The 17,395-nt window shown below is 48.6% G+C and overlaps 1 protein-coding gene across 1 annotated transcript in view; it reads left to right on the forward strand.

Moving 5' to 3' along the window:
* The first annotated feature begins 513 nt into the window (after positions 1–513).
* afap1 (actin filament associated protein 1) overlaps positions 514–17,395 on the forward strand; it is a 53,714-nt gene continuing 36,832 nt past the window's right edge. The window contains exon 1 of the mRNA XM_062449262.1: positions 514–666. Within this exon, the coding sequence (XP_062305246.1) occupies positions 648–666 (19 nt within the window). The 5' untranslated portion in view covers positions 514–647. The remainder of the gene's footprint in view (positions 667–17,395) is intronic.

Below are 17,395 nucleotides of genomic sequence, written 5' to 3' on the forward strand. Positions count from 1 at the left end.
ACCCTAATTGAATTTGGTGTCCTGGAGCACACAGGCAATTATATACTCAGCAATTGTCTGCTGTCCTTATTATAGTGACAGGCACCTGATGCAAGAGGACCCTCTCCCCATGTGTATACAGTAGCCTATGTGCACATACAGAAAGCTTGTGTTGATTATAGGAATTGAGTCACTCTGAATCATTTGACTCAAATCTCATTCGGATTGCTAAACCATAGTTGCGAAACTATTTGGAATTCACTACACAAACCATTAGTGTTAGTCAGTTGTAAACAAGGATGTAACTCCCTTGAAATGAGGGGGGGGGGGATTTTCACTCCTGACAATTTTCTTGGCAATGGTCTTAAGAATGTTTTATTATTACATTTTAGCGAACTCACCAAGAGCCATGGGTCATTTCGAACCCTGATTAAAAGTCAGTATCTTAGTTATGGTCCGTCCTTATCCGAACAGTCTAGCGAACCGCCTCCTGATTTTCTGATTGGGTAAACCCAGATAATCCACCCGTTGTGATACGCTATTGTCTTTGTCACTCCGCTGTGTGAGTTTGGCAGCCAGAAGCAAAGCAGAGAGCGTTCGACCAAAAAGAAAGGGTCATTGTTATCAATCCAACGGATACAAGAAGGACACAGAGCCTGAATAACAGCATGGATAAAGATGTCGAAGGTGAGCTTGTTAAGTGAATTTTTGGCCACTTTCATTCATAGTTTGTCTTCGCACCCCACATTTCTTGCTGTCTGTCCGGCTGAGTTGCCTTCAGTTACGAGCAGGTAATAAAACACCTTGTTTTGAGCCTATTAGGATATTCAACCTAAATAGATTTCTAATTTGGTATTAAACATAAATCCGATGTTGAAAATATTTGTCCAGAGTAGCCTATCTTCACATGTCCAAAGGGTTGTTATTAACTGGCAACGTTTTTTGCAAACTACCATTTGTACTGTTATGCCTTTACAATATTGACAGTTCTAGCTTTTAGAATTCAGAACGCAATTGGACACGTCTAGCGTTATATTAAATGGTCAAAGAGGTTTAAAAAGTATAAGATGCAATATTAGTGCTCCAGATGAATGAAAGACGCACAAAGGACCACGAGGTAGAGGCAGACGGGGGTTCGGGCGTGGAGCAGGAGCAGCAGGAGGAGGCTGATTAATTGATAGTCTAATAAGCTCAGATGCTGTGAGTTTAAGGGGGCGTCTGTCCTCGCAACACCCCAGCTGCATCAGCAGCAGCCTGAGAGGCGGTGGTCTGTGGGCTGGGCTGAGACTGAACGCCTGACTGTACAATAAACAGTGTATTATCCACATAGCCGTTTTCCTGAACTCGTAGTGTTCAAATTGACCTAGTAATAAATAAGTTAATCAATCATTTACAAGTATTTTGGGATTGAGTGAGTAAATGATTGGTTTTGTGGAACGGAGGTTCAAATTTGGCAACTTGTGCAAACCCGCTCGTGCTGTGGATTGAGTCTGGAGCTCATGATTCAGAACAAATCCAATTAAACAATAGGATCACATGGTAAGATAAGCGTACGATTTAGTTGTAGATTAAAGGCCTGTTTTCTGAGGAGGCAGTTATAATGGGATACAAATAATATAGCAGTGACAGCATGATTTAATCCATATGGTAATATGTTGGATTTATTCTTATTAGCATTATTTTGACACATTTCCAGAGTAGAAGCTCATGCAGGCTAAATTCGCCTTTTCTAAGGCATTTGACACTATTTCCGCATAGATGACCTGTATAGTTTATTTTAAAGTGTCCTGAAACGTCAGTTGTGCAGTCTTTGTGTTTTATTTTTGAGCCCAAATTGTTGTGTGCCTGAGGAACAGTATTTCCCATAGTTGTTTGGAAGTCTGGCCAGCAGTACCACAGACGAATGCTCTCTTACAATGGACAATAGCAGGCAGACACACTGTATACATCCTGCTGGCTGGTGTTTGGAACAGGTTCTTTGAGCCAACCTACTGTCTCACAATTCTTGTGGTATACGGGGATAAGGACAGTCGTATCTCCTTACCTCTGTCAGGAACATCTTGTGAGGGTCAGTGACACAGAGTTCCTGTTACAGTAACATTCCTTCTCCTGCTATTATCTGTTTGTGAAGCTGGAGTGGCCTGTAGCCTAGCCTACAGTACGTGACCAATGAACCGTTGTTGAAATATAATCTTTTTTGGAGGGGGGGGGGGGCGCGGCAGCTGGAACCATTATGCCCACCATGTCGATGCTGTGGTTGCTGGGAATGACATCAGCAGTATTGGACATCTGGGGGGGGGGGGGGGGGGGGCAACATTGAAGGTTGAGATGTGATATGGCCCTGTCTGCCAATAGCCCATGTGTTGAGTAATACCCCTACTGCCACCAAGCTTACCTCACCGATGTAACGATAGACCCACGCATGGTAAGATGTTTCTCTCTCTGTCACTCACTCTTTCTCATGAAGGAGGATTGTTTTGTGTCTGTGTGCGGTGGGGGGAGTGGTATTTTTTAAAACAAAAGGATAGATGGAGTCCCTCCCTCCCTCCCTCCCTCCCTCCCTCTGGAGGAAACAAGTCTACAAACTGGGCCTGAGGACAGTCTCTCTCTCTCTTTCTTTCTCTGGGACTCAACTCTCTCTCTCTCCTTTGTCTCTCTCCCCCTACCCCCCTCTCTCTCTCCCTGTCTCAGGTGAAAACAAGACTGCTAACTGGGCCTGAGGACAGCTAGCCCAGACTCTTGTGTGTGTGTGTGTGTGTCATCCCTAGTGGATATACAGTAATCTAGCAAAACTCTGAACTACTGCAGGCAAGCTTTCCGTAGTCTCAGCTTCTTTAATGACTCAGAAAAGTAATGTGTGTGTGTGCGTTGTTCTGATGCCAGAGGCAGCATATCAGAGGTGGATGTAAAGGTCTCTCTCTCTATTTATCTATCCATCCACCCTTTCTTTCCTGTGAGATTCCGTTGAATGTGAGTCTGAGAGTGTCCTTGTGGAGCTGTACTGTCTTCAGTCCAGGTGTTTGCCTGGAGGAGAGGTGCTGTGCCTAACCCCAAAGAGACCCAAAAAGTAGACAGGGATGGAGGTGTGTGACCCATCAACTGTTGCCCTTTTGAAAGATTAGTTTTGGGGCATTTTCATGCTTTTATTGGAAAGTACAGTTCAAGGTAGACAGGTGTGGCAGGGGGGAGAGAGGGAGAGAGGGGGAGACATACAGCAAATAACCCAAACCATGGCGGCTGTGGTTATGCTTTCCCCAGTGATGGCTGTGATTCCCCCCCAGTGAATCCTCATGCATAACATTGTCAGAACCAAGACATGTCATAGTGTACAGTCTTCGTCTGTGGTGTCTAGAAACATGCCGTAGCAGAACATCATGAGGGCATGTCTGTATATCCCTGCACTAACCTCTCCCTGTGTGTTCACCTGCCTCTGAGACAGCAGGACATGATTCATGTTAACCATCATAACTCTAGGAGCCTTGAGGACAGATCTGATTAAGCTAAAACGTCTTAGCTGGCAGCTGTCGCTGTAGAGTACAGAGGTGAAATAGGATTTTGCAGAAGTCGTTTCTTCCTCTCTACCTTTTTTTCTCATCTCCGTATCTGTCTCTCTCCTTCTCTCTCCTTCTCTCTCTACCTCTCTCTCTCTACCCCTCTCTCTCTTTCTATCCCCCTCTCTCTCTCTACGTCTCAGTGCATAGTGTGTAGAGGGAGCACAGAGGTGACAGAACTCTGTGTCAGACCAGGCTGGTGTTGCCCAACCTGGGAAGCCCAAACACATCACACTGAGAACCAGACCAGTCTAGACCTGACGGGAGAACTTCCACGTCTGTCGTAATACCAGTCAATGTCTGTTTCTAGCCCCTCCCTTTGTCTCTCTCTCTTTCTAGTTTTGTCTCACGCCAATCAGCTGTGTTTTGTTCGGCAAAAGTTCCAGATGTTTGTGCAGTATTCTCCCTGTCCCTGCCTCTGCCCATCCGCCTCCCCCTCCCCTCTGGGGTTCGGAGGGTTGTTTTAAGGTGGCTGAACCCTCAGAGCTTCCAGGGGCAGGCGGGGCTAGGAGAACACGTACAGCACAGTACCACACAGGACCAGGGGACACCTGCAACAGAGCAGGCCTTTGTAACCTGCCAGGAAGGTTGTAACTACTTCAAGTTGTTAACACTCGTCCAGGCTGTGTGTCAGGAGACTGTTTGAAAGGGGGGAATTTGATTAGGAGCCAGGTAATCCTTTTAGAATGTGCACAAAGTGTGTGTGTTTGTGTGTGAGTGAGTGGAGCAGGGGGGGGGGGGTGTTTTGAAGAGGTTACCTTCCATTAAGATGTCATATGCTTTTCAAACAGGGCCACAGGGCAGTACAAAAAACATTAGTGAGGGAGTGTGTGTGTGTGTGTGTGACAAAGACCAAACCAAAGAAGGTAGCTCATGACTCACCACAAGTCTGTCTGTCTTTCTCGTTCCAATCCATAAACTTTCTCTGTAAAATCTCCTGCCTTCTCTCCCTCTCTTCCTCTCCTGCACCCCTCCCTCCTTCGTCTTCTTAGTGGAATGTACAGGGTTTTATCAACGAGTATGGGTCGTACAGTACAAGGATAGACGCTCAAAAGACTTGCCCCCATCCTGCTTGAAACCAGAGCACCAGAACCCACCACTACTCGACCCTGACCGTCAAAACCATCCCACATGGGAGCCATTGGGAGCGAGGGATGAAAACGGAGAGATAGAAGATGAAAGAGGGAGGTCGTTGACGCCCCGGACACATCGATGGTTGGTGGAAAGTGGTGTGGTTTGGGTCCAACCCAAAGTACATCCCATCAACAAAAAAAAGGGGAAGGATGGAGTTTCAATCTCAGTTTGAGAAAATTGCTAATGCAGGGTATTTTAACAGGAGCCGGGCCACTTCCAGTGGAGTTGGCTCGCTAACGGCTCGCAAGTGCTAGGGAAGTTAGCTTTCTCAGTGTCTGTGGGAAAGTGAATGTAACCGTTGGTTGTTTATTAAAACGGAAGCCGGCCCCAACATGGAGAGAAAGAGCTGCTCTTTGTTTGCGAAGGATTCCATTAAAGGTGAGAGGGAGGTCAGATTGGCTCGGCAAAAATGTTCAAGGTCGGGGGGATGGGTGTGTGGAGGGAGGGAGGGAGGAGGAGGAGAGGGGGCTGGGGTTAGTGTCATCACATTTTCCAGGGGTGTCTCACCCACAGCTGTTCTCCCCGCACAGTGGTCATTAGCTGTGGACGGGCCTACACACACACACATACTGTAAATAGGCTCATGGGTGCATAAACTATGGGCCTGTCGGAGCATGGTTCTGAAAGTCCCGTTCTTCTTTAGCTGAGGCAGCTACTCTCCTGCCCCAGCTGCCCCCCCCCCCCCCCCCCACACACACACACACACTACGTACCTGCATCCCTCTAACCCTACACACACATCTATGCAGACTTGCACGGCTGCAGAGGCACCTTGGCACGGGCACATGCTGTGCATTCCCCTATTTCTCCTCGGGGATGAATAAAGCACCTATCTGTCTGTGCGTTTTCCCCCTCGACGAACTGTTCACCCATAAACCAGGAGTTGATCTGCCACATTCAGCCTTGACTGATAATAAACAGAGAAAAGGAAAAGGCACCATATGTCTCTTTCCACTGACTCTTTCCACTGACTAATCACAATCATGTTCTATATCCTGCCTGGATTACATGAACATGGACTTTTCTTCCAGATATAGCGTCCGATCCTTCGTGAGATTCAGTAGGCGCTGGACTGAACTCACTAGGATTTAATAGAAGCAGCAGTGAACCTGAACCATTGACCCAATGAACACACTGGTCATTACTGTGGGCACACTTCAGGAATAATGCCCCATCAGTGAGCCTTATGCAGATCTGGGTCAATGCAAACAGAGGTGCTCTTTCCAGCTTCGCTCTGCTGTCGTGATGCTTCTCTCTCTCTCTCTCTGCTCTCTCTCTGAGGGTGTGTGTGTGTGTGGATGGTGTGTACACAGCCCTTCGAGCCTCCCCTGAAACCGAACACAGCCTGCACACTCCACCAGACACCAAACCTGGAAGACGGAGATTGTCAACATGCACCCAACCCCCCCCCCCACCCCCACATCGCCCCCCCACCCCCCCCCCCTCTCTTTCTCTTTCTCTCTTTCCCTGAGACGATTTGGCTCGTACGCGAGGAATGCTCGCGTGCACAGTGGGGTTTGATGAAATGGGAGAATGGGTGTGTCAAAGTCTTTTGAGGTTTTGATCCGGTGTGTGTGTGTCACCTTTTGGAGGCCTGTGTGTACGTTGGGCTCTCCTTGGGGCCTGCTGGGCTTTGATGTGCCATGGTCTAGCCTGTGGGCTTTTTAATAAGACAATCTTATCTGTAATCGGGCAATAACTACAACTCTCTCTGGACTTGGCTGAGATGTGAGGGTGGGGGGGCTGTCAGGGTGGGGTCCTCTTATCCAGAGAGGAAATGGAATGGGAATGCCCAAGCACCGTGCGTGTGGGTGGGGGTATCCACTAAATGCAATGTGTGTGTGTGTGTGTGTGTGTGTGTGTGCGTGTGTCACCTGTGCCAGGCCTCTGGCTGGCAAACTGAAGTGTTGACTGTGAAGAGGAGGAGGATAGCAGGTGGTGTTTAGGAGCAGTAGGGAGGTGTTGAGTGCTGTAGTGTGTGTGTGTGTGTGACCATGATTTACTAGCTCACGTGAGGGGAAAAGAAGGGGCCTCGGGTCCATATGGGTACCCAGTGGTGTGTGTGTCTCCACTGAGTGCTGAAGACTCTGTCAACACGGATCTCATATCTGTGTGCATCCTCTCGCTGTGCTCTCATGCTCGCCTCTTCATCCACTCCTCTGGACTTCCTGCTCTTCTTCCTCCTCACCTTTTTTCACACAATCTTGATTTGCCAGGAGGTGTGTGTGCGGTAGCCGTCATACTGTAACTTATTCTGTTTGGTCACCCTACTTACTGGCACTAGGAGCAGAGACACACTCTACTCCCCATGACGTCTCTCTGTCGCCCTCACACACAGACAGACACACACACAAACATGTGGAAATCAAACAGGGCATCAAAGCAAATTTTACACTTTCTTTAATGCCGTAAGTGCTGTTCTTTCCACCCAGAGTAGAAAGAGAAAGGAAGGGGGGGGAGAGAGGGGGGGGGGGGGGAAGCAGGAGGAAAATCTCCCATCGCGGTCGACGGCCTGACTAAATCACCTTAATCACTGGCACGGAAACATCTAGTGACAGCTTTATGATGTCACTTCCTGCCGCACTCGGGTGGGTGTGAATCACTCACCCTGACCTCCTCCTCCCTCTCCTCTTGGATGTGGCCGTGTCTGTAGGCTACATGCTGCTCGGCTGTCCAACTGGGTGTCAGTGTATATATACACACACCTACACACACACACATACACAGGAATAAAGGGGAATGCACACACACACACATACACAGGAATAAAGGGGAATGCACATGTACACAGGTTTTCGACAGCAGATCCACGGGTCACAGCGTGTGAATGGCATACGTCTGATGTGTCATACCCTGTGCAGCAACCGCTCACCTGAGCATCTCCTGTGTCCATCTGGGACTGTGTGTGCCGTCTCTACCATGGACACTCCCCCAATAGAAATACCACAGAGACCCTAAAGACCTCCAGTTCTCTCGACTGCTTCAGCCGCTTATTCAAACCAGATGTGACGGTTGGGAGGAGGGGAGGAGGAGATAGGGAGGAGAGAGAGGACGGATGGAATCAGACAGAGGGTAGATGGCTCGATAAGGGGAGAATATTTCGCCTGTCAGGCTGTCAGAAAGGGGGGTGGAGGTGATATTCTGTCCGAATGCAAACCGACATGACGGGCATGCTCTCTTACATGCTCTCGCACGCACACACAGACGCGTAGGAGATGTGTTTGGTGCAATAACAGCCTCCTCTTGTCATTGGAGGGGATCAGCCAGAGGAAATTGTAGAGTAATCTTCCTGCTGGCTCTCCTGGAGACCTCGTCTCTGGCAAAGACGGTATAAACACACACACACACACACACACACAGGGACGGACGGACAGTGATGCAGTCATACACGTATACAAACCCTTAACCCAAACACGCATAACCGCGTGCTGACACACGGTCTTGCGCACACCCCTCAGTGCGAGCCCGAGTCGGCCGTGCCTGCAGTATGTAATCATGTTTGTAAATGTTTATTTAAGGTTGTGTTTGTATGTAGAGGAAAGTGAAGACCTCATTGTTAGGACAGTGTGTTAGGAGACTCTTTTAGGACCCAGTGTATGACCTGTCTGGGCTCAGTGGACGACCCAGTATATCACCTGGAGTTTCTTCCCCCTCTCCTCCGGTCTGCAGCGGAAAGCAAAGCACTCTCTCTCATTGTTCTCCTCACGTCTACCAACAGCGTGTGTGTGCCATGTGTGGATTGGTTGGCGGTTTTCGTGATAATCGAGGCCCCCGGTTCGCGTGTGTGTCGGCTGCCCGGCTCAAGCTAATAAGTATTTACACAAGCCCTTGCACTAATGACCAGCTGAAAGTCAATTTCACGCAAAGTTTCCATCCAGTTATTATTCTAACCCACTTTATCCAACCCAACTGTAAATGTCAGCTATTTCTGGTCAGAGAATCACAGTATTTACTCTGATTATGATGGAGCTACACCCTTTCACTTATAAAAAACAACAAAAAAAAACAGGCACGTACACACTCACACACACACAAAGAGCAAAAAGGGTTACTGTCAAATACAGCTGTGGTATTTCCATGGGCACATCTACACTGAGAGCTGAGGGTGTCCTGTTATGCGTTTATTAGGTGGGAGAATTTACATTTCCCTATTTTGTGTGTGTGTAGGTGGTGGGGGGGTGAGCGTGTCTGACTGTGTTGGGGAAGTCAGGGCTTGTGTGTGTATGTGTGTGTGTGTGTGTGGGGGGGGGGTTGCCGGCAGTCCGGTCCTGTTCTCGGGTGTGTCTCGTTCCCCTAGACGGCGTTGCAACGCTTACCTGCTGCTCTCCTGCCAGAGTTAGGAATCCTTCAGTAAATACAGGTTCCATATGTATTTCTGTTAACATGGGGGAGGGTCTTTCCCCAAACAAGGGTTTCCTCTCACACACATACACACACACAAACACTAGGCTACACTGATTCAGTTAACCAGTACAGGAATGTATGGCGTTACCACTGAGCCAAATCCGAGAATTAGTGAAGCTGGGGCAATAGCAGGCATTGTTTAAATACCTCATCTAACCCTTTATGCCAGTGCGCTTGCATAACAAACACGAAGGCAAACGGCTTCTTTTTGATCACATAAGGTAGATTGATAATCCCCTACGGTTGTTTCAGCTGTGTGGTTGCATCAGGGGAATATGGAAGTGTTTGCTCTTGAAGTCGTGCTCCTTTCCCCTTACACGGCGCTTGTGTTTTCGTAGCGTCTTTTGAAGTGAGCCGGCGAGGCGCAGCGCGATATTGCTCGACGGCTTCGATGTTTACAGAGCAAAGAGAGATTTGAGATTTTGAAAGATTACGTTTCAACTTCAGATTAGGGTTCGCTTTCAAAGTGTTTAGTAGAAACAGGAGTACGAGGAGGAAGCGAGAAGGTCAGAGAAAGTGTGAGCAGGTTCGCGGCTGAGGGAGTGGAACGGGAGAGAGAGAGAGAGAGAGAGAGAGAGGGATACATAGAGAGAGGTTGCCTGGTGCTGAGACTGAGGCCCAGATTGCACCATGCGCTTCCCGTGGGTGTGCGTGTGTGTGTGTGTGTGATTGTCCGACCTTCAATTCATGCAGCATCCAACCAAAGAATCAGTGGAGTCAAGTACAATGTACTTCTCACTTTCCTCTCCTCTTTTCTCCCGTCTTACTCTCTTCACAGGGTGTGTGTGTCTGAATGTTTGTATGTGTAGTGAGTGTGTGCGTGTCTCTGTGTGTGGGTGCATGGTATGTGTGTGTCTCTGTGTGCGTATGTTTACTGTGTGTGTGTGGCTCTCTGTGTGTGTGTGTGTTATTGTTGGCCACCGCACTGGCCGGTCTAGCCTCTCATCTCAGTGTTATGAAGAATGACCTATCCTGTTTTAATAAGGGAGGTCCCTACCGCTGACTCATAGGTAGTATAATAGCAGATGTCACACACTCACGCACACACACACACGCACACACACACTACTCCTGCGTCTCTGGATCATCTGATTTGTTTCTGAAGTCTAGTTCCGCTGAGCTTCATAATGAACTGGCGGTGGCATTGAAGCTGGATGAAGTGGAAAGGTTCAGGAGCTGAAGGAGCTGAAGGGTGATTTGTAGAGGAATGGAAGCCTGCTGGGTTCGCAGCAAAGCAGTGATCTGAGCTACTTGTCGGCTTGGAGGCTGCTGGTTAGGGTCAGGGTTGGGGTCACTGTTGGGGTTGGGGTTATAGGGTCACTGTTAAGGGTTGGGGTTAGGATTAGTGTTGGGCAGGCAGGACATGAAACATTGTCATGGAGGCTGGGGCCTCCTGTGTGGCTGCCATGGTGACGCTCTGAACACTTTGAAGCCAATGGTGTGTGGCGTTGCTTAGATACTGTACACGCACACATGCATGCTCACACAGTCTATTTCTACTCCATTACTGGTGGATAACATTCAATGTTCTCAGTTTCCTGTATGTATGCCAAATAAACAGATTTGCCAGCAAGTTCTAAGAACAAGGTGTGTGTGTGTGTATGCACACATGCATAGAGTGAGAAAACGAAATTCCCCTCACATTGACGCAATTTAGAACTACAACCTAAAAGGGACTACAAATCCCATCAGAAATCCCCCAGGCATCTCCACACCAGCCTCCACATTGACTGGAGACGGAAAAGCAGAAGTGTGTCAGCGTGTCAGCCCAGGCTGGTATTCCCCTCTCCTAAAGAAGACACAGGCTCATGGCCTTATAACAGGGACGACCCGAGTGCCAAGCCCTCTGTAGACCTCAGGGCTGAGGTCACTGTGGTGTCCACCACACTCTGACTGCAATGGCTACATGACCTCATGCTACTTCCAATGACACACTTTCTGTAATCATTAAAAAAAAGTGATGTCATATCCTGTGTTGCGTTGATCCAGTGCAGAGTCTGTGTGAAGAATGTGTGTGGGCACTGAGTACACACTGTGTGTGTGTGTGTGTGAGCATTTGTGGAAATAATGTGTGTGTGTGTGTGTGTTTGTCAGTCTGGAATGTTCCCTTTCACAGCTCACTGTTTGAGCTTAGCCTTAAAAAAAACTGCACTTTAACCTAAACCGGCTTAAAGCTAAACCATTAAATGTGTTGCATGCTAAACACAGTTATCAGCTACCTATTTGAATATAGGACCTTTGCCCTTTTTAAGACTCCCTTTAAAGGGACATTCCCATCAACGTCTGGCTATTCAGAAAGTCCACCAAACACTAAGCAGGAGTATACATTCTCTTTGATCCTCTAAGCCCTAGATATTATTTCTCACATATGATTCCCGTACACACACACACACACACACACACACACACACACAGATAACATTGGTGGGAAGAAATGAAAAGCCCCTTACATCAAAAGGAAGTTGACAGGACAGGCCCCTCCCCCTGTCAGCCCATTAATGAGTAAGTGATACAGACTGTCCGTCAAGCTATCCACCAATAAGGCGTGGGGGCGAGTTAGTGGTTAGTACAGTATCATCCTGCATTCTGTTATGTTCTGGTGCTGCTGTCCTGTTGCCGAGTCGTCATTCGCTGATGATTATGATCATGATAACTCAACGAGGTTAGTTATTTTATCCGGCCACTGACTTTGGAGGTTTCTCAGATGTTTTTTTAAACACACGCAGATCTGTCACTCACACACACATCTGTTGTTTACAACAAAGTCAGAAGAAGCCGGGGGGTAGGTGGGTGGGTGGTTGTGTGCGTGCCTTTCTGTGTGTGCTCGCATGTGTGTGTGTTTAAGCCTCTAGTTGGTGTGCCAGAGGTCAGAGGTGACAGTCTCCACTGCTTGGTCTCCCAGTGGGCTACTCCCGGTTTGACTACTGAGAAAAGAACCCTTAACCCCAGCTGGCCTACACGCACACACACACACACACACACACACACAATGGGGCTTTTGATGTATTGTTAGCCGTTTTGCGATACACTTTATAGCTCGTGTATATTGACCTCTTCATTTTGAAGTCAACCTAACCTGAACGGGTGCAAGTTACGCCTTCATGGGTTGAATGTTTATGAAAGAACCCCATGGAAACAGCTCAAGTTCCTGCCCCAAAAGTGTGTGTGTGTGTGTGTGTGGGGGGGGGGGGGGGGTGTGTGGGGGGGTACAGGATGTGTGTGTGTGTATGTGAGGGGCTCATAAAAGGAGACCCACCACCAGGGAGCAAAGAGTAAATTTAAAACAAGGTCCCTTTAATGAACCTGCTGACAGACTGTTTGTCTCACCTCACCTCAACACAGCAGACCACACCTCCACATAGGCTCCACTACACTCCATAACACTACCTTCATATCACTTCTCAGGTCGCGACCTAAGACTACCAAGAAGTAGGCTCTCGTCCCCGGAAAATCCTCATCAACCAGCTATATGAGGAAGTATCCTGACCAGGAAGTGCTGTTTAGGTTTATAGGGTTAGCGGGAGCAAAGACTAAGATTGATTATGCACACACCATACTACACACTCGTGCAGACACACACACACACACGTCCACATGAGGGAGTTAGGCCTATGGCAGCTCCCTGTGGTGTCATTTGTTTCTGGCAGGTGAGAGTAGACGTTATGACAGACCAAGACTCTCTCTCTCTCACTCTCTTTCTGTCTCACTCTCTCTCTTTCCTCTCCCTGTCCTCACCCCTCCCTCTTGGTCCCAGGGTGGTGTGGGATATAGTCCCATGGAGGGTTCTAAGTCATGGTGGCGCTTGGGCCTGGTGACCTGTGTTCTTCCTGTCGATGATGTATGGAGCCCCCTTGAGCCCCGCTGGTAGGGACCTGTAGGACGGCTGCTTCCTCACACCCCTCTGCTGATGGGGTGTGTGTGAGGGAGGGGGGAGTGTTGGGGGAGGAGTTGGGTTGGAAAGATGCACGACCCCCACCAGCCTGACGGTCCCAGCCCGCTCTGCTCTCCGGCTCATGCAGCTTTAATGAGCTCTGATTGGGGCTGGAACGACGCAGGTGCCCCTCCCCAAGACATGCACGCGCGCACTGTGGAAGAAATTGGGATTTCCTGTGTGCTTACACTAATCACTAATCAATAGAACTAGTCATTGGATACTAGTTAGTACGTTTATCATGTAAGCTTGCTATTAATAACAGTATATTGTGTCTGTGTCAGGTTAATAGATGTTCGAGGTCAGGAGAAAGTACTGGCTAAACGGTCCTTGTCATGACTACAAGGAGAGCTCCAACTATGAACTCTCTAGTGTGAGAGTTGTCATGTGTTGGGAGCAGTGAATCTTTATCTCTGAGACTGTTGAAACGTCATTCCTGCCTGACTGTCACAATCTATGTTTACATTCTTGTGCCCTATTAAAGATGGTCCTTCGGCTTTCGGAGCGGAGAGAGACCTGGTTGAGACCTAAGCTTGGTGTTGTGTTGTCATTTATGGTCAGAAGACTGGTTTTCTCTCCCAATCTGCAGATTGATAAATACTTAGTAAAATCGAGAACTCAACTGAACTTAGTCACTCCGTTTATGAAGAGACGGACAAAACACTTTCTTCATCAGCACACACACAGAACATGCACAAACGCAACACGCAAAGATGCACAAACGGACAAAAACGCACCCTCTTCCCATGTCCCATATATTGCCACCCCCTGATGTTCTTACAAAACCTGAAAAGACACCCCCTGCCTCTTCTCTTAGTTAACCCCACCCCCCGCCCCCGCCCGAAGACAAGAGCACATGCATTATTAACCTTCTGAAGGAGCCATGTCTGCGTGCACACACAGACACACACACAGACACACAGACACACACACACACACACGCACAGAGCCTGTCTCCAGCTAGCAGTCCAACCTAGACAGATGGTTCAGTAAGGAAGAGGGGGATGAGTTAGGGGGGGGGGAGGGAGAGGGATGAGGGAGGGAGAGGGAGAGGAGGGAGTTGGTTTAACTACACGTTACCACAGGCCAGCCTGTCTGCGCGCTCGCTGCATCCGATTGGCTACGCACATTAGGGCCCGAGCGGCCACCGTGGTGACGCCAGATGGGGCCTGGAGTGCTGTTGTCATTGGGAACGGAGGGAGAGGCGGCTGGGGGAGGAAGAGAGGGAGGAGAGTCGAATACAAAGACCTCTGGGATGTTTGTAAAAAGGCAAAAAGGAGGAAGTTGTGTTCCCCCCTCCAGGCTTCCATGATGTCTGCCTTCAGAGAGACGGAGAAAGGAGGGGGCATTAAAAGAAAAGGGTGAAGGGGAAGTAGGGAAGAGTGAGACGGAGAAAGGGAGAAGAGACTGCGTCCCGTGTCTCATTAAGAGCTTAGCCAGAGCATTAAATCCTCCCAGCAAGATTCTCCACTCATCTGATGAGCTCTTCCTCCTTTCAGAGACTTCCTGTTACTGAATAGGTGTGTGTGTGTGTGTGTGCGGATTTGTGTGATATTGACGTGTCCAGGAGAAAGAGGATATTTTGTGTGTGCGTGTCCGGTCTGTGAATAGGGAAGACAGGGCGAGGAACTCTTTGAAAAGAGGATCCTCTCAGGAAGTCAGGAGGAGAATGAAGTCATTCAGGTGGCCTGAACAAAAGTATGGAGAGGAGAAAAGAAAATTGAGACATGTGGAAACCAAGCCCTGAGAAGGATAGAAAAAGGAAAAAAAAACGGCTTCCAGTGGTCCATCAGGGATGATCCTAAACGTCTGAGAAACTCCTATCAGTGCTACTTGAGATGTGCGAACAAACAACCACGCCGTAAAACACGCAAGCTCGGATGTCTGGTGACTAAAACATACAGTAAGGCGGCATGTTACGTCTGGTTCAAGGGTGTAAGTGCTCTGTGAATGTTCGGCGGTCAATCGTGTGTGTGTACATGCCTGCTTTTGTGTCCCAACTGCAGCATGCGTGTTACACACAGGCATGAAACACACACACACAGTGTTGCAGCCTCTCGGGATCTTCCTCTTCTGTGTCTGTCTTGTCTTCTCTACACCCTTGTGTTTCCTATAGACAGGCTGGATGGATAGATGACCCTTAAGAAGGTCCCTCCCGATCCCGGTGGATGGGTGAAATATACGGCAATAATGGATAGAAAGAGAGGGAGGGAGGGATGGAAGGAGGAATGGGAGGGAGGGAGGGAGGGAGGGAAGGAGGAATGGCGGGGGGGGGGGGAGAAAAGTTTTGACTTTGAAAGATTTGAAAATCCAGTCGGATTTAACTGCTTCCCCTGTTGTGTTTTCAATTTGTCTTCAGCCAAATGGGGCTGCGCAGTGTCAGAGACAGCTCTGGGATGGGAGGATGAGGGGAGGGAGGGAGGGAGTGGAGAGGGGAGAGAGAGAGTCAAAGACATCCACACACACCCATTACCTCACACACATGTTTAGGGATAGATTTGGGTGAGCTCACAAAAAGACACGCACACACAAGTCTGATGAATGCACGCACACACACACACATCCCAATGCCTGCTTTACCCTGACACGACCGTCCCCATAGAACTCACCAGAATAACCCAAAACTTCAGAGGTCAACAGCAGAGATCTCTCTCCTTCACCCAACAACACCCACAGAAACATCAGGGCTGAAACAATCCGGCTCCATTCTCAACCTACTTTCCCTTTCCTCCTCCTCCCCTCCTCCCTCCTCTCCTGTCCGAGACCTTTTTCAGATTGGAACCTGGCCAGGCAGGGCTCCCAGACGCCCCATGTTGTTCTGGATGAGGTGGATATCCCATGTGGGGATATTAGATTGTGCAACAGTACTTCTTAGCCTCTCAGAGGAACCCTACCATGACCCAACAGACCTCACAGCAATCAGTCTGGTCTAGAATCACTCTTCTAGTACATAGACCCTGGTCTATAACAGTTCTTCTAGGATCGGTTGGCTGTCAGGGTGATGATGTGTCTTCCAGACCTGAACATTGGAATGTAGTCTGGCTGCCCTCAGAGTCCTGACGCCATGCATATATACACTTCCTGGTGGGAAAGGTGATCTCTGGGATTGGGCTCTCTGTGTAGGAGCGCGTGTGTGTGTGTGTATTTGGAATGACAAGTTTAGACTTACAGTACTTGACTCACACTCACCAAAGTGATTTCAACAGGTCACAGTATAGTGACCCTGCAATAGCAATTGTGTGTGTGTGTGTGTGTGAGAGAGAGAGAGATCAAGTATTTTTGGTGTTTAGTTTCCATGCGTTTTGGAGCGGTTACAACAGTAAAGGAATTTGATTGGAAGCTTGTGGGTCATCATACTGCATTACCTTGATGTGAACCATCTGGACAGTGATGTGACCATATGGACATACACATACACTAGACAGACATGTAGTTGACTCCTACACACACACACACTGGAGAGACATGTAGTGACATGTATTTGACTCACACACTCACACTGAAGAGACATGTGGTTGACTCCCACACACATTCTCTCTTCACACACACACACACACACACACACACACACACACACACACACACACACACTGGCATCCCCACCATAGGTCCTCACCAGCCTCTCCTGCCTCTCCTCTTTGACATGGAGGCAGCAGGTCGACCCCATGGTGGCAGGACATTAGCCAGAGGGGCTAGTCCTGCCTCCCCTCATTTCTAATCCTTAATCTATCCCAATCCAGACTGCCACATATGGGAGGCAGGACTCCAGATTACCACACAGACAGACTGATTGGCCTGCTACTGGATTTGGCCTGAAATAAATTCCGCCTTTGATCCCAAACTACTACAGCCATGCAGCCAACCAGCATGTGGTTTTGGATTCCAGTTGGTTGTAATCCGTATTGTTCTGTACAACACTGTACTTTTGATCACAGAAAGAAAAATAGCAGATGGCTTGTGGATCAGTAGGATGGTTATGTATTTCCCCTATTGTAGTTTTAGTGAGTTGTTTAATTTGACTTTTTCAATTTGTGTATACGAGTTTCAGAGGGCCAGTAAATGGATGGGCCCGACTGCTCTGATGGAAAGTACCCACACTCCCCTCTCCTGCAGTAAAAAAAAGTCACAACCTCTGAAAGCCTCTCTTCTCTCCACACTTCCAACCGTTGCACCCCCTGGGACCAGACCTGGCAACCCCAGTTCAAGGCCATAGAGTTGAGTTTTCTGGCTGCCAGTGGTGAGTCAATGGGGGTTGCCAGGTTCGGTGAACACGGTTACCTTTGACCCTGTGAGCCCAGGATTGACAGGTTTCAGATGGGCCCCTTGTGTGTGACTGGATCCAGTGTGGGGAAGCAATCACTCGGCCACCTCTAGCGCTCCTAAAAGCTTCATTAGA

Source organism: Osmerus eperlanus, chromosome 23, assembly GCF_963692335.1.
Source record: "Osmerus eperlanus chromosome 23, fOsmEpe2.1, whole genome shotgun sequence".
NCBI lineage: Eukaryota > Metazoa > Chordata > Actinopteri > Osmeriformes > Osmeridae > Osmerus > Osmerus eperlanus.